This window comes from Agelaius tricolor, unplaced genomic scaffold (assembly GCF_023055355.1).
Source record: "Agelaius tricolor isolate 1412-34295 unplaced genomic scaffold, bAgeTri1.0.p SCAF_15, whole genome shotgun sequence".
NCBI classification, from domain to species: domain Eukaryota; kingdom Metazoa; phylum Chordata; class Aves; order Passeriformes; family Icteridae; genus Agelaius; species Agelaius tricolor.
In genome coordinates, this window is record NW_027269275.1 from 11785300 (window position 1) to 11807525 (window position 22226).

Below are 22226 nucleotides of genomic sequence, written 5' to 3' on the forward strand. Positions count from 1 at the left end.
TCAGTCTGCGTGTGCTCAGGGAAACAGCTCCGTCTGCTTCCCTAGCAGGGAGAGAATGAGCAAGCAAGCGTGCACGAAGCCTCCTTCTTTAAGCAGCACAGCTGCTGACAAAGGAGCCTGTATCTCTCGCCTTCTCTGAAGTTAATCCCAGCAGTTTAAAGCAGACTTGTGAAAAAGCATGAATCTGAAGTTACTCTGAAATGCTACTCCAAGGACACATTAGTTCCACTAGAGTCAAAGTATATGCCAGACGCAATAGGTCGAGTTCTAGTCGAAGAGATTGCACAGAAAGTAAGAGCTAATAATTCTTAATTTGGCATAACATGACATTCCCACCAGCTTCTCTCTCTCCTTCCAGTAATTGTATCTTGGCAGTATACATATTAAAAAATCATTGCACAAAAGACACATGATGTTGGGAAAAAAAACCCAAAAACCAAAACACCTTTCTTTGTGTTGTGTCATTCCAAAAAATGAAGACACTTTCACTGAAAGGGAAAATATGCTGATCAAAACAAAAAGGGGACAAAACCTCATTCATTCCTTATTTGTTTAAGAATTACTAAAAAGAAACATTTTTGTAGGAGGCTAGGGCAACAATAATTTAGACATTAATAAATTGAGCATTGTAACAATAACTATTCAATTGAATAGAAGAATTCTGGCAAGAAACTTTTCACATGGCATTCAACAGATATTAAAATAAATGAACAAAGTATGCAAGTTAAATTACTTCAAAAATAATGACTTTCCAGCATTTTACCATAATGACAACATCCAATAAAAAGATACAATAGCACTGTGTAGCCTAAAAATTGTCAGTTTTATTTTACAAAGATGACTTCCAAAAGCATCTTGTCATGACAATTGAGTTTTGAGGAAAGACAACCTGATAAATAGAAGAAATTAACTGTCATTAAAGTCACTTAAGCACTCCTCCTTCCTGTTATCCTTCTCATCTTGGCAGTAAATGATAAGAAGATTTTCAGGGAGGCTCAGTCATTGATGGCAGGATCTAGAAAAGAAACAATTTTGCATACAGTTATTCCCAGGTTCCAGTTATTGCATTTCACTAACCTGCACTCAATTGGCTTCCTTCTGCCCCTGGCATGGGCACAGTGGGCCATGTACTTCATACAAATCACTGCTCCCTGTTACACCTTACCCCATGAAAATATCCAGGTGGCTGCAATCCTGTGGCGTTAATATCACATACAAAGGTAACAGTAACAAAGGTAACAAAGTCCCAGTAACAGAGCCCTGTTATCCACCAACTGTGAATTGCAAATACCAGCCAGTGCTTTAGCCAATAGGGACCAGACATTGCTCATTATCATGCAGTTCATTGCTTATGGGACATGGTTGAACTTGAGCCTGTAACTTCTGGAAAATGCACCACTCATCCACAGGAACATACCAACAAAATAAATGAAGGACCAGATGCAATGGTTACAGGAGAATTAGTGAATAGGCAAACTACAACAGCACATTTCCTTCCCCTGTTCCCTCCCAAAAAACATTACCCAAGATTTTTTCTGACTAAGCAAGCAGCTTCAAGAGGAAAGGAGGGCATGGATTGGGCAAAGAAAAAAGCTCTGAGCCTTGCATATCCAGACTAAGTCCCGTGCAACCCAGGAGGTTGTGTGCATGGCAACCCCACTTCCAACATACAGAGTAATTAATTGTATTCCCACATTAAAGCTACCATGGCACACCTCCACCTTGGCAGATTTCTAGCTGGCTTTAATCCTTTCCACCCTCCACATGCCAGGTTCCTCACACCAACTGGCCCTCAGTGACAGCTGAGTTTTCAATGCCATACAGTACCTTGATGCAAATGGGTTTTGCCCTTTTTTCCACCTTTTGCTAGGCTACACTGCCACTTAGTCACTGCACTGACATAACAACTCCACCTTCTCTGCTGCAGTGCAGCTGTACATCCACTGATGTGACAATGGAAGTGAGGGCTTCATCCCTACAGGAACAGAGCTGCCTTTCAGTTTGCAACTTGCATCATTTTCATGCTGAGGACAGAGCATATGGTCCTTCGAAGGGACATCAAAATAAATATGACAGGTCAGTGCAATCATCATACTGAATGAATTCAAATGATGCCGTATCTAAAATGAAGTGTGTGCACATAATAAAGATTCAAATGACAAAAAAATTCTCCTACCCTTTATCCCTCTCTGAATTATTTATGAATTCTGCAACTCCAGCTGTTGCCACCAGCCCAAGGACACTACTTCATTTTGGGAATGACACTTCATATTAAAAGATAAGTTAACAAAAGAAAACAAAAAGAAGGAAAAAAAGGACACTGGGGGCCTTTAAAGACCACAGAAAAGCACAATACATCTCTTCCCAGCTCTTACAAAGGAAAATAATCAACAATCAATTCTGTTCGTGTTTCTCAACTTGTTTCCATAATTCCAGACACAGATTTCAACACTAATGCATTAAGTCAGCCATGCCTTTTTAACCATTGCAGTTAAGCAAGACTCTCACAGCATCTTGGATCCCTCACATATTTTTATAGGGTTATCTCAGTCTTACAGTTCACCATAAGCCATATGCCAACACATCAAAGACTGTGATACTATCTGCACTACTGACACCTTTTAATACATAAAATGGTCATTCCAAAAGAATAAAATATTTGCATATATGGAATTGCTTTTGGGAAAGCAATAATTTGTCCACAAATTTAAACAAAAAGAAGCAACACCTTCAAAGTGAAGTTTAGGGCACAAAGAATTGGTTTCAAGTAATCATGACATTTAGATGAGCAAATTCTACACAGTGCTGTCTGCCTACTTGTAGACTGCTCTGATTTGGATTCCATCACACACTAGTTCTTAGATTTCAAATAAGTAATTTGGCAATGGGAAGGAGGCAGCATGGAGAAGGCTTAGCCAGTGAGCACAATTTCCATCACCTACATCAACATGCTCTCCTCTCTTACTTTAAACTAAACTTGTTTTAGTTGGCTGCTCTGTAGAGCAGATAGATAACACAGAGGCTCAGTAAACAGGAAAAAAAAATATAAATCTACCATTGGTTTTGGTTGCTACTTTATTCACCATGGAATCAAGATCTGAATTGTTACACAAAACCACCCACTACAAGAACATACTGATGTATTGTGTTCACTGTGAAATTAACTGAGTCAAAATCTGCAAGTTGCTCAGTGCTGAGGGACACAGCCCCTAAACAGGAGCCCCTCATGAGTGACCAACAGCTTCATCTCTGCCACAAATGATATCATTCTGTTCTCTATCCATGATCTTAATTTCACAGTGTTTTCTACTTTTACCTTTACCTAACTGAACAGCAATTGGGCTTATGTTCTGTTCCTGGGAGATCCCAAATGCCACAAGAACTTTTAACCACTTTCAACAAATTAATTATTTAGGATTTTTTTCTTGTCTGAGGTTTTTATTTTCTCCTCCATAAAAATGGACTAACAATTGTCACAGTTCTAACACAGAAAGATGTATGAATAAACTGCAGAGCTTCCAAGGTACCATCATCAGACAACTCCAGTATCACCCACAAATTAAAATAAAAAGCCAAAAATGCACCATTTGCCTTTAGTGCCAAGCACACGGTTCAGGCCTGAGCTGGAATGTCAGATATTCAATAAATAAACTCATCTTTGGGAAAGGCAGCAAAGCCAGAGTTGTTGCCTGTCTCACAAGTGAAAAATGCCAATGGCTTGCAAGCAGAGATCTGCTGTTACTCAGTTTGGTACCATGAGCTCATGCAGTGTTATCCAGGAAAAGGAGATGTTGTTAAAACAAACATTTATTTGCCCTTCAGTCTACAGCAGAGCTGGCACCCAGCCCTGAACAGTCTCCCTCTTCCTCGCTACTGTGGGAAAGCTACTGAACAAGAATCCTCCCCTTCCATCTCCTGCTGTTGGCCAAAGAAACAAAAAGGCACAGAAACAAAGAACAGGCAGAGAACCTGAGGTGTGTAAAATGTCACTGAGCAGGAAGTTAAGGTTCTACACTGGAACATTTGTAGATCTCTTGTAACATTTACAAGAGCCCCAAATTCTCCTCTTGTCACAGCTATATATTTCAGTTTATTAATAATGATTAATATTCTCCAATATTTTGGAAATATGCACAAATCCTCTCAAAACTACAATTATTTAGTTGTAACCCACTCAAACGTACATCATACTTTTTTTTGAAAAGTAGCAAATTAAAAACAGGAACATATCTCACATTCCAGGGTTGCCATTTAACTCTCAATGCCACAGGTTCTCAAGTGCCTCCTGAAATAGTTTCTAGCTGTGCTAAAGGAATGACATTTGGAAAAAAATCACCTGTGTGCTGATAGGAAAACATCCTTCTGAAGATTTTCACAAGCTAGTTGGATGCAATTGAAGTTAGTCCTCAGAAAATAAGAAAAGTCGTCTTCATGCCCAAACATGCTCACTAAATGCTTCTGGCTATGACATTATTTCATAATTGACACATTACACACAAACAGCCCAAGAAAATATCTTTTTGTCTATGTCTGGATTACACGGCTATTTATACCCAGTGCTTCTGCAGAGCCTTCCCCATGTTGCACGATGCTCTTGAATACAAATGACCAATTGATCCTTTCACATGATAGGGTGGGGGTTTTTTTAGTGTTCAATACTTCTAATGTTTAAAAAAATTGTACCTCAACATGGTCTTTAATCCTTACCCTGAACAATTTGAGTACATTTGTATTAATCTATTAGATGCTTTTCCACACCACACCTATGGCACTGCATAAATTACTGTAATTTAAATGAATTACTGCTTGAGAATTCTCATGTGGTAAGAAACATGCAGTATTATATGTTATGGAAAGAAAAATGTGCATTATGGTAACTAAGTTTTATACCACAGTATATCTAGGTGCTCATAAACCAGCCATTCTAAACTGCTGAAGGACAAGAATATTAGACTGATCACACAGAACACACATCAGTATGTCAAGAAGTCAATAATAGGAAATTAAATCTACAGTTTCTTTAGATATATTCCAATGCCCATATTGAGATTCCACATTAAAAATGCCATTAGGCTAGCTGAAGAATATTACTGCAAAAGATATTTACACCTATAGTAGTTCTATCTCTGCCCTGGATAACTTGCATTTTCCTGTGTTTAATCTACTGAAACATATTGAAGAAAAAACAACTTGGAGAAAAGAAAAAATAAACAGAAAAAAAACCCTGAAGTTCTTTTGTTACATTACTCCACATATTACCAATGTTTAAGGATGACTTGTTTAAGACTGCACATTTCAACTACCTAACACTAAAGAATGAAAAGCTTCTTGCTACAAGCTAAAAAGAAAGTCTTTACCATGCTCCTTGAAGAGCTCATTTTCACATTACTCAGGCTTCATTATGCTGAATCAATATTCGTTTAGTCACTGGGTTATTGACATATTTTAAAATAAAAGTATACCCTTCAGCTACTGCACTCATTACGGGTAATTTGTCTTGTCAGGGAGCAGGGAATATTATCCCAGTCTTTCAGGGGCTGACAGCCCATGGAAATACCTCCCCTTGGTTACAACTGTAAATAATTTTAAGGTAAAATATTGAAAAATCAATGACTGTTTCCTGCAATCTGTCACAAACAAATCAATCATAATCTGCACAGCCAGAGAGTATGATTTGAAGGAGATGAGAGCAGATGTAATTCTTGGCTGGAATCTCTCATTTCAAAATCACCTCACATAATGGTGTCATCATTTAAACACTTAGCAGTCACTGCAACTGCCACTCATAACATCTAGTTGGACAAAACCACAAGGAAGAGGAGGAGAAATGCCACTGCTGTTATGTAAACAAACACTTTATTTCAATGGTTGCAACATTAGCGAATTTCACAGATATAACAACAAGGCTTGCCCCTCCACAAACATCCAAGGTGCTTTTCCTTCTCAGTGGAAGACTGCCTATAAATGAGCCTCTCAAAATGCAAAGCATTTTAAATTTTAAAACCAAACTATGCTTCATAAAAAGTGAGAAATAATATCTGGTACTAATACTACCTCTAAAAATATTTTATTCACTTCAAATTGCTCATAACAGAATTATGCATCAAATTCTTAAGAGATTAAGAAAGGAGAATTATCTGAGGTACCTTTGTCTTTTTAAGAGCAATAAGGATTTCAATGCTTCTTTGTCCTCTACATATTACATTTCACATCTAATTTTCATTAAGCACACACTGACTCAACTTTTGGGTAGGAACCACTGCAAAGTATATGCGAAAGAAAGTCACAACCTACATAAATTAATTGCTAATATATTTTCAACTTGCATTCAAAGATTAAATGTTGTATATGGAATTACATCTATATAAAGGATCAATTTATACATAAAGAATTAACTACTGCACTCAGAATGCTATAAACTGACCTTTGTAGATGTGAATAAATTGTGCAAAACTAATCTATTTTTACAGAGAAACACTAATGCTTAGACTAAAATTATTTCCTCATTTGTCCCCCCACCTCACTACATTTTCACCCCAATACTACAGTGTTTAAAAGAATTCTCTGCAGATAAAACAGGATAAAACTGTTGTAAAACTGCAAAATGCCTAAGCCTGCATTTTTTGCACAAACAAAATTTACAAATGCTCATGGAGTGTTTCCCTCTGGAGTCTATAATTTGAGCTCTTAATCTTTAATGTGCAGAGCCCGTTATCACATACTCATTTTAATCACATTAACCTTAGCAACTCCTAATTCTGAATATTTATCTTACAACTGTGAGACTAAGAAAAAAATGCAACCAAAAAGATGAAATTATTTCCTCTTTTCTTGAAAAAAATCCCTTAATACTGTTTTAAAAAATCAAAGAATAGGGCATATTGTACATCTAAGTAAACCTCTCCAAGGTTTGCCTTCCTTTAAAGCAGGCTTTAAGTCTCTTTATCTTCTACTTGGAAAACATACATCTCTAACTCTATTGATATACATCAAAACCACTATTGTTTGTAGCAGCTGGACAGATTCCCTTTCTCAGCAAAATAAATTATTAAAAAAAAAAAAAAAAGAAACTGAAGTCTTAAAGAAGCAGTTAGTGCCTTAGAGGCTAACTAAGTGTAAATACCAGCCATGAAGAAAATCAGCTTATTGTGGGGAAGGCCCCTCCACAGTGAAAGGAAGAGGGAGGAGGCAGTGGCTGAGCAATTGCTAAAAACCAAAGTAGCTCCTAGAAATGAGTTGCAGTTGCCCACTTTTTCCCTGGATGAGATCTATAATGAAGCTATCCAATAGACAGCCCCAGGCTCCTCAGCCCCCTCACATGTCCTCCTGGCCCAGGGACAGTGACAGAGGGAAGCCCTGCTCCCCAGGCTAAGCCATTGTGCGAGGGGGAAGCGCGGCACGCACAGAACGCGCCGGCAGCTTCCCCCTGTGCCATTCCCCTGAGCCAGCTTCTCATTTCTTGTGACAATCACCTAATTAGGTGGGTCAAGAATTGCAGAAGATAGAAGAGATTCATTCTTCCTTACATGCCAGCTTTCCTATTTGTAAAAAGGAAGGCAATGGCTCTTCCACTCCATTGTAAGGCACTTAATAAATGTTAATAATAATTAAGTCAGTCACATCTCCCAGACAACACTGTCAGATCTTTTTTTGCAGTATTTCAGAACTATTTGGCTCAGGAGGGAGCTCCCACAAGCTCCAGACAGAAAAGGACTCACAGATTCCATCCTTCAATGCAAGAGGTCACAGAGGGCTGTGCCACAGCAGACATTTCACAAGCCCTGAGGAGCAAGAGCAGCACATGCTGCTGCACTACAGATGTTAATAGGTCAGCACTGTGAGTGCAATTTCCTGCTGGACAAAGCATTAAGATGCTCTAACAGCTAGTAGGACTGTGAAGTCTTTCTGGTTAAGAAGTTGAACTAGATTCAATTTCTTGAATGAAAAGATGGTTTGGGTTTGTTGTTTTTTTTTTTTTTTTTTATATCTCAATCAAGAAACAAAAGCACTACTGGTTATGCAAAGAGCTGAAAAAAGAAAGACACTGAAGAACCTACGAGCATTTCCTCTAGTACCCACCTTCTCCATTTACTGCTCTCACTCATAATGTTAATTTAAATCACTGGCATATGTTCATTTATTTAATGCAGCTCCACATGATCACTAAACAATATAGCAATGCCATATTACATCATGCAACATTACTGACATGACACTATTAGCAATACTATACCTAATGAAGTTTATAAAGTCTTCGTGTTTGGGCATTACAGAAAGATGAAGAATCCTGCTTTGAAATAGCTCCTGCCTTCCAATTCTGTCCTTCCCTTCTTCAGCATTGCTGAGACCATCTCACTGAGCTCATCTGGAGAGAACAAAAATAGAAAACAACATACTTATTACATGCACTGTGCAATTTTCTCAACAGAAATGGAATAAAGTTGATGTATCTGGAAACATTAATTCTGCATTTTGTAAGTGACTAAACCCAGCACCACAAAGGGAAGTGCCCCAGCTCTAATGCTTTGCTTAATGAATCATATCATACTCATAGCAGATTACTTACCATTAACTCTGAACAGGACTTAATATGGTTAAAAATACTGCAAGCCCAGGTGTATTCTGGCTTTGTACTAGGTCTCTTCCCATATTCAGGCAGGTACAGGATAGGATGGACTGCTGGGTTCATTTTCCCCACTGTGCATCTCGCTGCTTCTCTCTTGGGTGCAATCTGGAAAGGCAAAAAAAAAGGGATGTATGGAGAATGGGGGCTGGAACAAAAATACAGTATTTGTCACTAATTCAGACAGCATGTTTCTCTGACAAACAAGGATTATAGACTGAGCAATGCAAGGGTTTCTTCACTCATTGATCCTGTATGTTTGTTAAATCCCACAAACACTATGTTAGTGTCACATCCCACTGGATGGTGTTCAATCCTGCATGTTCCAAGAGGTGCACCACAAACAGGTGCCTATGGAAGTCCAAGATCTTAGGAACAGGGCAGTTTAATGGCATTTTGCTAATGAAACAGTGATAGAATTAATCATTTGCTCAAAAGCACAGGAGTCTAACAATTATATGAGCATGGACACCAATTTACATCTGAACATTTCTGAGACAAGCAGAGTTCCTGTTAGGTAAACTGAGGCCAAGGTTACACGAACAAATCTAGGTCATAGGATGTGCCAGAAATGCAAGGAGAAAACAAACCCAGGTCTAGCCCTTTGCGTGCTATTAAGTTTTCCAATCCCTTCTCAGCCAGCCTAAAAGTCTCTCCACCCTACTGCAGCCTCCTCCCAAAGAATGGATGACCTGGATGACCTCAGCTTAAGTTTTACTTAGGGCCACAGCCGCACAGTGTATATTACAGGGAATATCAGCTGAACTTTAACTGATGCAAGAAATTAAATACTGAAATAAACTTAAGAAAAAGCATAAAGGAAAAAAAAACCTTTAAAATTACTTCTGAAACTTAGGCTCTACAGAGCTGTCCTCTTCCCAAGAGACATTCAGGAAACATAATGCCCACAGGAGCTGGGAGACAGCAAGGTCCTTCCTAGATAAAAGCCAGAAAGTCAGCACAAACAAAGCAATTCTCACACTGCCAATATCATAAAGAAGTCATAGGCACCTTTTTATAATGACAGAGTATTCTTAATAAAAGCTTCAAGCAGGTTTTACAGCTGCATATTATCCAATGAAACCAGTAATAAACAGCACTGTAGAATTATTTAGTGCAACTCCAATACGCCGAGAGTCTCAACCTGGGTTTTATTTATCACACAGGCTAAAATGTTTGTTCTTGGCTTTACAGTAGCAGCCAAGCCTGTAGCTATCTTTTATCCCAGCACACTGCCATCTGGATATTGATACTTTGCTATGGGATATGAAAGAAGAGCATAGTTACCTAATACAGCTTAATTGAAAACACAGCACCTACATATTATACCATGCATTATTTTACACAAAATTAAATCTGAAGGGCATGAAAATTTCTGTAGATGTCAGCAGAGAATATTTCAGAGGTAAATGCTGTGTTCGTCATCTGCGCTAGAAATGCTAAAAAATACTGTGAAAAATATGTGCTTACAAGAAGAAAAAGCTTGTTTTTGCTCTGTTGGGAAAAAGGAAATTGCTCAGAAAGGTGCATCTCCTTCAGCAAGAGCAGGAGAGTAATCAGTCACATGTTTATTAGTACATTAAACTCTGATATGGTGATCCATATTCACCTTGAATGGTCCAACTGGTTTGTTTTTCTCCTCAAGCAATGATTTAATAATAAAAAAGAAAAAAAGTATGCTGGTTCTACCAATACATTCACTTTAATCTGCAAAAAACAGCTTTAAGAATCATCTACATCTGCACCACTCACATTAAGGAATACAGACTAAAAAGCTCTAATAAAATCCCAGAAATTAGGAACTGTTAAAAAGAATTCCTTGGGTGTAAGGCCAGAAAGGCTACCTGGCTTTATGCTTCTCCTCAGAGAGGTACTGCTGAGCTCTTTCAAACACCAGTCATAAGGACTGCAAATATATGGAAGTAAAGTAGATAAAGCACAAAATCTTTGGAACACAACACTGCTATTAAGACACTCATCTCTAACACCCACACTGAAGGCCAGATTCCAGCTGCAGGAGCTCCCACCACGCTGCAGAACCTGCAGGCAAAAGGGAATTTGCCACCATGAGGGAAGCTATGGGCTCATGTAGATCCCATAAAGCAGCACAGGGAGCCACAGCCATCCTTCCCACTGAGCTGCTCCTCATTTGCTGTAAGAGCCAACTAACAGGAGATGTGGCTTGCTTTAAGTGAAAAACTTGCTCTAGACATGAAAGAAAGCAGTTTTTCATTTTTCACTCAGAGTCTATTTTCTGCATGTGTCCATGGAACTGTAAGTAAAATAAACCCTAAAGACATTCTTAACTTAGTCCATACTATGCCAACAAATTCAAGCAAATAATGCCATTTAAGTTAATTACAGGAAACTTCAAGGAAACTGAAATGCAGTTTCAGGTTCTCCCATGATACTGTCAAGATCTTTGGAGTTACATGCTCAGTACAATAACTAGGTGCTTGAAAGACTTGTCAGCTGCACTTTTCTATTTTATTCCACACACTAAAAAGGCTGCTGAAGTGATTAAAAAAAAAAAAAAGACTGGAACTGATAATCAGGCTTCTTTTAGCAGACAAGAAGTGATCTAAAATAGAGAGGCTTGGAGAGAAAAGCAAAACTACCTAATACCCAAATGCTAGGCACAGAAGAGTAATTCTAGGTGTTCACGAGTTTACACCTCACTCTCAGACCACAAACACACAGAGTGTGAACAACGAGAATCTTGGGCAGAGGAAGTGCAGGAAGAAGAAACAACAGAGCAGCTGATCTTGCTCAGAGAGCTCCTCCTTTATCCAGGCTGAGAGCCACAAAACACCAGCACTTCCACGGCACCTGGAAGTCCCAGCACTGCACCTGAGGGAAGGAGCAGCAGTGTCTGCAGGAAGGGGCCTCTAAGTTTTATAGCCAATATTTTACACGCATTTTTTTAGCTCTTGCCCAGTTAATAATGTTTTGATTTAAGATAGAAAGACACAGGCCCCTCTCTCCCCTTTGCACACTAATTAGTTTTACTTCTATGGTAGTGCAAAGATGAGAAAGAAAATTTTCTCTTCATGCCTAATTAAAAGAATGAATATTCACGTGTATTTATTTTTCTCTTATGAGTTGTTAATACTTTAAAATATACTGTATGAAACATCTCTTATCAGATGTTTCCAGCAGCAATTTCCCCTACCATCTGAGTCTCACAGAGTTTTTTTTTTCAATAGGACAGCTTTAACTGAAACAGGGTCTCTTGTAGGAGAATTACTATTTAATTCTTTTTGCTTTAAGAGGATTCCCTTTAGCATCACGTACATAATTGTTGGGTAATACTGTCCCAAATTGAACTGGAGAAACAAATTCAGTGTCTAAGGTCAGGTATTCTGATAAAGAAATATCAAAAAGGTTTTGAGAAAACAGCCTCCTTCTCATCTACCCCTGTAAAAAGAAAAAAAAAAGAAAAAAAAAAAGTTGAAATGATCTCCTAATGCATCTCCCTTCATAATTCATGCCGAAAGATGACATTTTCTCAGGATCTTAATTAAGATAATGATGAACACCTGTGTCGGCATTCTTTGGCAAGACAGCATTATCCATCATAATCTTTTAAGTACTCTCAAAAAAACCCAACAGAATCGTATGACGGAACCAATCTGTTGCCTCTCCTTGCACTAAGTTTTACATCTCAGACACACAGAAGAACGATTAGATCTTTAAGGACTGCAATAAAAACAGGATCGTTAGATTTTAAAGTTTCAACAGAAAGTAGCTATTAAATTAATTAAATTAAGGTGTATCATATCCAAGATAGCCAAGTTTAACTGCATTCACTATAAGCCACCTGGAACCAAACCACTTACAGTTAGAGCCTACCAAGAGCTCTACTTTTAAACTATAGTTTGCTGTTACTTCCAGGATCATTCTGCCTCTTTCCATTTGTTTCTCCCAGAAACAAAATATTCTCAGCTGATCCCTACTGTACATTCATGCCCTGATTTATTAAGCCATTTTATGCTGTACCCCATTTGCACAATCTAAATGAAACCATGCAAAAGAAACCAGTGTAGAAAAAACAAATATGCAAATCCAAGTTTTGCTATATTTTGGGTCACCTTTTGTGCAGTCATCTCAGATCCAAGCTCCTCTCATCCCAAAAAGCCTACTGGAGTCCAACTACTAAACTAACCAATGACCCTTTCAACAGCTTTGCAGGACCAACTGAACAGACTGAAGGCTATAAAAATAGGGATTTTAATTATTTATTTATAGAAGCTGAATCTAAATTCACATGCCTAAATTTAAATAATGTCAACAGGCCTAAATTTAAATAATGCCAGACTGTAAATCTTTCCCACTATTAAATAAGACTTTAAGGGCAAGCATTTTTTCTATTGCATTAACAATTTATCTTCAAAAAAATTATGAGAAAAATATAAACAGTCCAGAATTTTAATATCAATCTTCACTGTTATAGTTTCATTGGCAGCTGCAAAATACACAAAAACCCCTAATACCAAGAACTCATCCATATCTTCAAATGCACGTACCTCCAGCAAAATGCAGAGAAGCAGCAAATGTATCCTCAAGCCGCACGTTTGTTAACAGCACTGATGAACAACATAAGAGTCTTGAAACAAACTTCTTATTTCCCTTCCATCAAGTGGTTGAAAAGTCCTGCAAAGCAGATTAGTCTTAGGCTTTCACATTTTAATATGCTGCTATCACAGGAAAAAGTTGCTGTGACTAGTCATTCAGTAAAGCTATCAATGTGCAAATAAAGCAGAAAATAGAGACATCCTTAAGAAATGAGTCTCAAATTTGATATAAAGTGAAGGTGACAACCACAGCAATAGAACTATAAACTAAATGTTTCAATATCTTGAATAATTATCTACAGTTCTTTTAAAACTGCAAAGAATATAATAGTGGCATAATGTAGTGAGAATGTCAGTTTGATAGGCACTTACAATCCTGACGGCATAAGAGTCCTATCACTACCGTTTATTAATCAGCTCTGGTATTATGTTTGCAAGGCATGAAAGTATGCATGAACTCACCACAGTTTCCAAAATGTATGCCTACAGAAGAAAGATTAGTGGAACATCAGAAATAAAGAGGGTAATTTTACATGACGTTAACCTTACCTCCTCTTCAAAAAAGTCAGATGCCATGGGAAGATGGTTAAAACTTCTGCTTCTTCCTACAAAGAAAGGAGCACGGAAAAGCAGTTAGTTATTCTACTCACATATAAAATGAATGTTAAATGTATAAAACTTGACCAGATGATATCTCACTCCCCGAACAAGGGGGATTGTCAGAGGATTATGACAGAAGAGCTTTCGAGTGGAGAAAGAAATGCAGTGCTCCAGAGCGATCGCTATAATGAAGCCGGGGACAAATACCGGTGACACCGTGCAGTCGAAAACTGATGAAAGTGCACACCTGTGTGGATTGAGCATGTAAAGGAGCGTGCGAGCCGGGGATGGACCTGTCCCGTTTACCGAGGCAGAACCACATGGAGTTTAAGGAGACGAAATTCCGCACACCGCACATTAAAAAATTAAATTTAAAAAAAAAAAAAAAGAAAACAAAACCAAAAAAAAAAAAAAAAAAAAACCAACAACAAAACGGGGGGAGGGAAACGCAAGAGGATAGAGGCAGGAACGGCCAGACCGAGCGCGGCTCGGCAGCAGCCGAGGAAGAGCCGAGCCCGGTGCGGCCCCGCCAGTCCCGCCCGGCGCTGCCGAGACCAGCGCGGGGCCGGGGCCGAACCGCGCCGCCCGTCAGGGGGCGCCCCGCGGCGGGGCAGCGCCGGCACCGAGCGCCAGAGCGGCCCCCGGGCCCCGCTCCCTCACCTCGGGCCGGGCCGGACTCGGCGCAGCCGGGCTGCTCCGGGCCGGACCGGACTCAGCGCAGCCGGGCTGCTCCGGACCGGGCCGAGCCGGGCTCAGCGCAGCCGCGCTGCCCCGGGCCGAGCCGGGCCGGGCCAGGCCAGGCTCAGCGCAGCCGGGCTGCTCCGGGCCGGGGGCGGCAGCCGCGGCCCGCAGCGCCTCCGCGCGCCGTCCTGTCAGCGCCGCCTCCGGACTCCGCCGCAACCGCGCCCGTGCTGCCACCGCCCCTCCACACCCCGCGCTGAGGGACAGCTCCGCGGGCCCGTGGAAGAAGCGGAGCGCCCGCCGCCGGCGGGGGAGCAGCCAGTCATGCGCCGGGACGGCCGGGGGCGGGCCTGGCGGGGCCGCGGCCTGATGGGTACTGTAGTGCAGGGTAGGGTACGGGGGTGACGCTGCTGTACGGCGGGCAGCGCCCGCCCCGCCGGCCTCGGTCCTGCCGCGTCCCCCCCGAAGGCAGCGCGGACAGCGCGCCCTTCCCGCCCAGCCCCGGCCCTGCAGCGCGGCCGCTTGGCGAGTCCCAGCCTGCGCCCGGCTGGGGGCTGTGGATGCTGCCGCCGGGACGGAGCCCCGGAGAAGGAGGGAGGGAGGGAGGGACGGATAAAGCGGGGCGGCGTCGATGTCGCCTCCACGGCGACACGGGGAGCTCCTGCCCCGGCCTGCCCGTTTTAAAACACAGCCCTGCTCCTCGCGTCTCTGCGTTCGTCCCGCGGGGGAGCGCGGCGAGAGCATTAGGGTCGGGAAATGCAAAAGTTACAAAATAAAATAAATTCTGAAAATATAAGTCTTAGGCTATCTTCCCCCTTCCCTCAACCGAGAAAGGCACGGCGGATCCTTATGGCCAGGGGTCCGCGGCCGCCGGAGCAGCTCCTTTCCTCAACCGCAAGGGAAAAAATATGCGAGGAGGGAATAAATCGGGATATGTTTCTATTGAGAAATATATCTGGTGGAATCACAGGAGATTACATCTTCTGATCGGCAGGGATTTATCCCGGTTCATATGGTTTTAATCTGCTTTCGCCTCGACCCTTCATGGAGCCGAGGGCGGGGGGACGATACCCGGTGTGTTCCTTAGATCCGCGGGCAAACCCTCGCTCTGAGCGGTGTCTGCGGACCCATCTCAGCCCCCTCCGCTCCCCTCCGGATCGCCCTTCTCCTGCGGCCGGCGCTGGGAGTCTAAATCCGAGCCCTCCGCGCGGCTGATCCCCGCTCCTGGCCGGACCCCGCCGCCGCTCCGCCCGCACAGCCGCCGCAACAGGTCCGGTGGCGGGGTGGCCCCTGCCCGCGGGAGTGACCGGCCGAGCAGCCCAGGGACAGGGCTGGCTGCGGCTCTTCCCCAACGAAAACCTCCTTTTTTGTTAAGAAAATCAAAACTAACAGCACCAGCAGTCCGCCGTATATCCCACCTCCAATGATTTAGCGGAGGGAGGGGCAGGGGCAGAGAGCACGAGGAGGGGTGGCTGTGAAGAGGGGGAGCCGGGCGGCTAATAAATCTTATTAAAGATCTATTTTTTTTTCATATACTGATTGGCTTGCATTCCGGCGCAACGCGGCTCCGCACGGTATTTAGCACATGCAGAAAGTTGGAGCTGATCTTAAATGGCTCGGAGGTGACTGCAATCCAGGAGCCGGCGCACTTGAGCCTCTGAGCGCTGGGGAGGGCCAGGGAAGCGCGGAGCCCTCCCGCTGGTTGGGCCCGGCCGCGGCAGCCCAGCGGGGTCCTGCCAGTCCTTCCACTGACAACACCCCGCGAAGGAGGAGCCTCGCCGGGCCGTGCTGAAGGCGTCAGGAGCTGCAATTTCCAACTTAGCATCTTGGCAGGACCCTTCGGAAAGCGAGAGCGAGGAGGAAGGGGGAAAAAAAAATCCCCCCAGTGCAAGGGGGAGAGAGAGAGAAAGAGAGGAGGGGGGGAGGGAAAGAGGGGAAAGCAAGGGGGGGAGAAAAAGGAGGAAGCGGTGCCCGGCTGCAGGCGAAAGCGGAGCAGCAGCCCCGGCGCAGAGCAAGGTGCCGCCTCTGCCCAGCTGGCGAGGGCGGAGAGGCGCCCGCGAAGCCCCGGCCGCAGCCGCCCCAGCCCGGCAGCGCGGCGGCTCCCTCCCGGCGCCTTGGGCTCCCGGGTATATGTGCGCGCCTGGCCATGTCGTATCCTCAGGGTTACTTGTACCAGCCGTCAGCGTCCTTGGCTCTCTATTCCTGCCCGGCGTACAGCACCAGCGTGATCTCCGGACCCAGGACCGATGAACTTGGGAGATCTTCTTCGGGCTCCGCTTTTTCCCCTTATGCCGGATCTACCGCCTTTACCGCCCCTTCTCCGGGTTACAACTCCCACCTCCAGTACGGCACCGACCCGGCCGCCGCCGCCGCCGCCGCCTTCACTTCCTACGTGGTAAGAGCAGCCGCGGGCAGCCGACACCGCGCCGGGCACGACGGCATCCCGTGGGCGCCTGTCCCCCCCCTCCCGGGCCTGCTTTTTGTTCCCATTTTATTTTTGAGATCTCGGGGACAAAAGGGAGCGCGGCTCCCCGCCTCGCCGCCCAACTTTCCCGCATCGCCGCCGTGCCCTGCCTCACACTGTTGCTGGCGGCAGCGGCGGGCAGGGCCGGGCGGGGGGGAGCCGCCGGCGCGGCCCGGGTGAGCAGGACCATGGCAGGCAGGGACTGGTTTCATTCCCTAAAAAAAAAAAAAATCAAATGTATAAAAAACACCGACCATAGTTCTGCAACAATTAGCTTGTTGTGATTGAAAAGGGAATGAATTCAGGACGGGTCGGCGATGGGAGAAATCCGGGTGATAAATCCAGGCAACTTTCCCCTGCCCGGCGATAATTAGGCTTAAATATTGCAGAGCTCTAATCCCATGGCCGCGAGCTGCTCCGCGGGGCTGCGCGGCGAAGGGAAGGGGAAGGGAAGGGGAAGGCAGGCACTGCGCCGCCGTGCGCGCCCGCGGGGCACCGCGGGGCCAGTCCGAATGCGGGACATCCACACCGCAGAGCTGTGGTCACAGCCAACGCCCCTCAGTTCCCCCCAAAAATCGGCGACTTTGGCTCAGCTTCTCCTCTATGTTTAGGGCAGAGTTTCTTTCCTTTTTCTGTGTCATCTTCTTTTCTTTAGGATTTTATTTTTGCCCTTCTCCCTCCTTTTTTGTTTCTCTTTTATCTTCTTTTCTTCTCTCTTTTCTTCTTCCTTTTATTTTTTCCCCCACCCGTCCCTGGGCAGGGAGGAGCGGCCCAGCCCGCCCGGCCGCCTGAGCCCGGCAGGTTGTCTGCCGCGATCGCAGCGCAGGGGGGAAGGCTCCGGTCCCCCTGCCGCTGTCCGCCCCCACACCGCGCTGCCCACTTGCTTTTCCGCTCCTGCATTTGGGGGAGAACCGCTGGATTGCTGCAAGCAGCCGGCGGTCTCCTGGGGTCGGAGACTACGGGCCCCGGAGAGCTCCCAGGGCCCTTCCTCCCGGGAAAGAACCGGGGGACAAGCCGGGCAGGGCCCGGCGCTGGGGGGGAGGCGGCGGGGCGCGGGCAGGGGCTGCGGGCAGGCCCTGGTGTTGCCTTTGCCCTGTCATTGCCGCCCCGCGGCCGCTGACCTCGCCCCGCCGGGCCGCTGTCCCCTCTCTCCCCAGGGCTCGCCCTACGACCACACGCCGGGCATGGCCGGTTCCCTGGGGTACCACCCGTACGCGGCGCCGCTCGGCTCCTACCCCTACGGGGACCCCGCGTACCGCAAGAACGCGACGCGGGACGCCACGGCCACCCTCAAGGCCTGGCTCAACGAGCACCGGAAAAATCCCTACCCCACCAAGGGCGAGAAGATCATGCTGGCCATCATCACCAAAATGACCCTCACCCAGGTCTCCACCTGGTTCGCCAACGCCCGGCGGCGGCTCAAGAAGGAGAACAAAATGACCTGGACCCCACGAAACCGGAGCGAGGACGAGGAGGAAGAGGAGAACATCGACCTGGAGAAAAACGACGAGGACGAGCCCCAGAAACTGGAGGAGAAAGGGGACCCCGGGACTCCGGACACAGGTAGGACAGCGGGCCCGGCCGGGTCACCGCGGCCGCGCCCTCGGGGCTGCCCCGGCCCGGTGCGGCGGTGGCGGGGCGGCCTGTTCCCCCGAGCATGCAGCCGGGGCGGGGGGAGCCGGCGGGCAGCGGAGCGGGCCTGGCCACGGCGGGGACCGAAGGGTGGGCGGCGAAGTGGGTGGGCGGGTTTGGGGGCGCAGGGCGAGACCGAGAGCTGCCCCCCCACCCCTGTCCTTTCTCCCCCTACCAGGAGCGGCGGATCCCAAGGCAGCGCCGGGCTGCGAGCGCCTCCAGGAGTCCCCCGGCCCCCGGGAGGCCGAGAGCGGCCTCAGCGACTCGGATTGCAAGGAGCTAGCGGAGGAGCGGCTCGACGGGCCGCCCGTCCCCCACAAGGCGCCCGGCGCTTCCCCGCTGGGACCGTGTCCGGCGGGCCGCGGGCCGCCGCCGGCGGGCGGCGAGGAGCCCCCGCCGTACCGCCCGCCCTCCGCCGCCGCCGGGCCGCCGCACGCCGCCGACCTGCACCCGCTGCTGCCCGCCGCCACCGGCGCCTCTGTCATCCACTCGCCGCAGCAGGCGGCCCTCGCCAAGCCCAAGCTCTGGTCGCTGGCCGAGATCGCCACCTCGGCGGACAAGGCGAAGGAGGCCGGCGGCGAGGCGGCGCCCCCCGGCCCCGCCGTGCTGGGCGGCAGCGGCCCGTCCCGCTCGCCGCCGCGGCCGCGCTCGCCCGCCGCGCAGTGCCCCTTCCCCAACGGGGCGGTCCTGCCCCGGCCGCTCTACTACACGGCGCCCTTCTACCCCGGCTACACGAACTACGGCTCCTTCGGGGCCCTGCACGGGCACCCCGCCGGCGGCCCCGCCGCCGCCGCCCCCGGCGCCCACTTCAATGGATTAAATCAGACTGTCCTCAGCAGAGCCGAGAGCCTGGCTAAAGACACTAAAATGATCAGGAGCCAGTCCCAAGTAGACCTTTGCAAAGACTCACCTTACGAACTGAAGAAAGGTATGTCCAACATTTAATATCGGCTTCTCCTCCCTAACCCCTCCTGGGACTGTGGTTTTGTTCCTTTTTTTTTTTCCCTTTTTTAATTTATTTGAGAGAAATAATAAATTGCTTTGGCAGTTATTTTTCCAGTACCAAAAGAAAAACAAAACAAACAGAAAAAGACCAGCTCCCCCCTCCCTCCCAGCCCCTCTTCAAAAGTTTATAGAGTCTATTTGAAATGGCTGGTGGAAACCGCCCAGAAATGTCTTAAGCAAGTGAAAAGCAAACGAGTGACATGCTCTCTCTCACACACACAAAGAAGAAAGATTTGTATTAAATCTTATTCTGTATATTTAATGTAGCTTTTTTGTATTTAAATTGATAATACAGTATCTTTGAAGTAAATTATGAAATCAAGACAACTGTACAGGCATTAATGTTGTTTTCGTAATATAAATATATACATTTCTGTGTCTTTTTCCGAATTGTTTCATAGTTTTAAAATATATATATACAAGTTTAATTTAATTTTTTATGCCTATTGTTTTTTTTTTCCTTGGGTGTGAGTTAAACTATAATGCAAAAACGAGACAAAAAAAGGAAATAGGTTATACGTATTAGATTTAAAAAAACCCAAACCTGCAGCCGCCTTTGTAAAATGCAAATATTTAATTAAAAGAGATTTTTAACAGAATAAAAACCACTCTCTTTTTGCAACGGGCAGATACGTGCATAGCTGCGGAAAAATAAAAGCATGTCTTAAAAGAGACGCGGGGCTCCATTTAGGACCTCAGAGTAGTACCTGAAGCCTTTTTGGAAGTGGCAGGAAATTTTTAGAGGTCAGGGGGCTCCGGAGGCGAGAGCCGCCCGCGGGGCCGGGAGAGGCGAGCGGCAGCGGGACGGGGCCGGGTGCGGGAGGGACGCTATTCCCAGAGGTGAAGGCTTAAATCAGGCCACGCACAAAAGCACTTGTTAGAAACACCAAATCGAAGCGCAGTCCCATCTTTTAACCTAATTACTTCCAATCAGTGTCGTGTTTTATGCAAAGCAATCAGCTGGTGAACTTTGCTAATGAGTTCGATTTTCTGCCAGATTTAGCCCGCGTCGCTGCAGCGGCGGTGCTGCGGCGGCAGCCGGGGCCGCCGGCTGCCCGGGCGAAGGCGCTCGGTGCGGCGGGGGCGGCCGCAGCCCCTTTGCCTTTACCTTTGCCCGCAGCCCGGCCCCGGCGCGCAGCCCCGCGCTGCCCGGCCCGCGGTCTGGGGCGGTCCCGGCGGGGCCCGCGGGCGCGCAGCCCCGCGCAGGGCCGGCCGCGGGCGCGGTGCTCCCGGCGCTGGCAGGTAGGTGTCACACTCGGCCCGGCTTTGGCTCCCGCCGCCCGCTCGGCCGTGCGGGAGTCCCGCGGGGCCGCGCTCCGCTCCGCGCTAAGGCCGCAGAGCAGCGGCCGGTGTGGGACAGGGGCCGCGATCCCGGGGCAATCCCACCACAAGTCCCTGGGGTGCGGGGACAGAGAGCGCCCCGAGCCCCCTCCGCGCCGTTCTGGGGCTCCACAGCCCGAGGCAGGGGGAAGCGGGTCCCCGAGCGGATTAGGGGCTCCCCAGCGCAGAACCCCCAACCAAAACTCGGCTTCCGCTCGCGGGGCTGCCCGAGCAGCCCGGGTCCCCTGCAAAGGAATAACGGCGAGGACTACTCCAGCACCCGGCTGCGGGAACGGGTCCCTCCTTGTTCCGTGTGGATTTTGGGGTGTCAGCTGTACGCTGACATCGACACTGCTGATGTGATGGGAGTATGACTGGGACCTTTGGGGCTGGTGCCGAGACACCTCTCCGTTTGCTTGGATTTTTTTTTCTTTACGAGCCAGATAATTATTTTGTAATCTCCTCAACTTTGTCAGAGCCATTTATATTAGCTGTAACAGGTTTATTCATGCATATTTACATTTTACGGGAATTTAAATAGTAGTTTGTATTTTGAGTTTTAAAGATGCAGTCTATATTCGTTTGGTTATACGATTTTTGGTAGATAATTTGGTTTAAAATCAAAATTGTTTCAACTGAACGTGCAAAGAATCAAATACTCCTGGGATAATAGTATGTTATTTTGTCATTCTACTAACGATAAATGGTTTTTTTAAAAAACGCTCGAATTCCTCCGTTGGATATTTCATTTCCAGTCAGTGAGACCTGCAGGAAGGAGTATTTTTCGCGCAGCAATGAGCTTTACTGGACTCACCTGCCTTGTTTAAAAGGGGATAAAGTTCTGGCGGCGAGGGGCAGGGTAGCGCTGGCCCGGGTAGGACCAGCCCCGATGTGCGGGCTGGAGGCAAAGCGCCGCGGGCCGCCCCTCGCCCGGGCTGTGCCGGCCCCGTCCCCGTCCCCCGGCGGAGATCGCCTGCGGGGAACTCGGGGAAACTCCCTGGCGCCCTGAGCTAGAGGGAGCGACAAAGCCCCTCAGGACCGCGCTCCCGAGACAACAGGTTCCGCAGAGGAACGACTAACCTCAAAATAAATAGGTTTCAATTATTCATCTAGCTATGGATTTTTTTTTTAATTGTCGTGCTACCTTTCCACAGCTGATCTTCCGATCTCTGAAAAAGCTATTTTGCAAAGCAGCTTAGGAGCTTCGCTCGTTCAAAAGCCTTATTCCTTATACTCAGGGCTATTCTGAATAGGTCTATTAGCGATCTCAATACGGTTTTCGTTTGATGTATAAATTCCTAAGGGAATTAACCGTTTCCTTTAGGTT

At 46.7% G+C, this 22226-nt stretch overlaps 2 protein-coding genes across 2 annotated transcripts; one reads left to right on the top strand and one right to left on the bottom strand.

Moving 5' to 3' along the window:
• Positions 1–804: 804 nt before the first annotated feature.
• On the bottom strand, positions 805–15222 carry LOC139596120 (zinc finger protein ZFPM1-like). Its single transcript, XM_071440153.1, has 7 exons — positions 14458–15222; positions 13747–13802; positions 13150–13276; positions 9455–9559; positions 8567–8731; positions 8234–8365; positions 805–1015 (listed from the first exon to the last, which is right to left on the bottom strand). Exons 1-3 carry the CDS (start codon positions 15220–15222, stop codon positions 13201–13203), a joined length of 897 nt encoding a protein of 298 aa, XP_071296254.1. The 3' UTR covers positions 805–1015; positions 8234–8365; positions 8567–8731; positions 9455–9559; positions 13150–13200.
• A 1222-nt stretch (positions 15223–16444) lies between these two features.
• Positions 16445–19693, top strand: IRX5 (iroquois homeobox 5). The gene is made up of 3 exons (XM_071440165.1): positions 16445–16873; positions 18100–18505; positions 18753–19693. The coding sequence occupies exons 1-3, from the start codon at positions 16625–16627 to the stop codon at positions 19517–19519; spliced, it is 1422 nt and encodes a 473-aa protein (XP_071296266.1). The 5' UTR covers positions 16445–16624; the 3' UTR covers positions 19520–19693.
• Positions 19694–22226: the final 2533 nt, after the last annotated feature.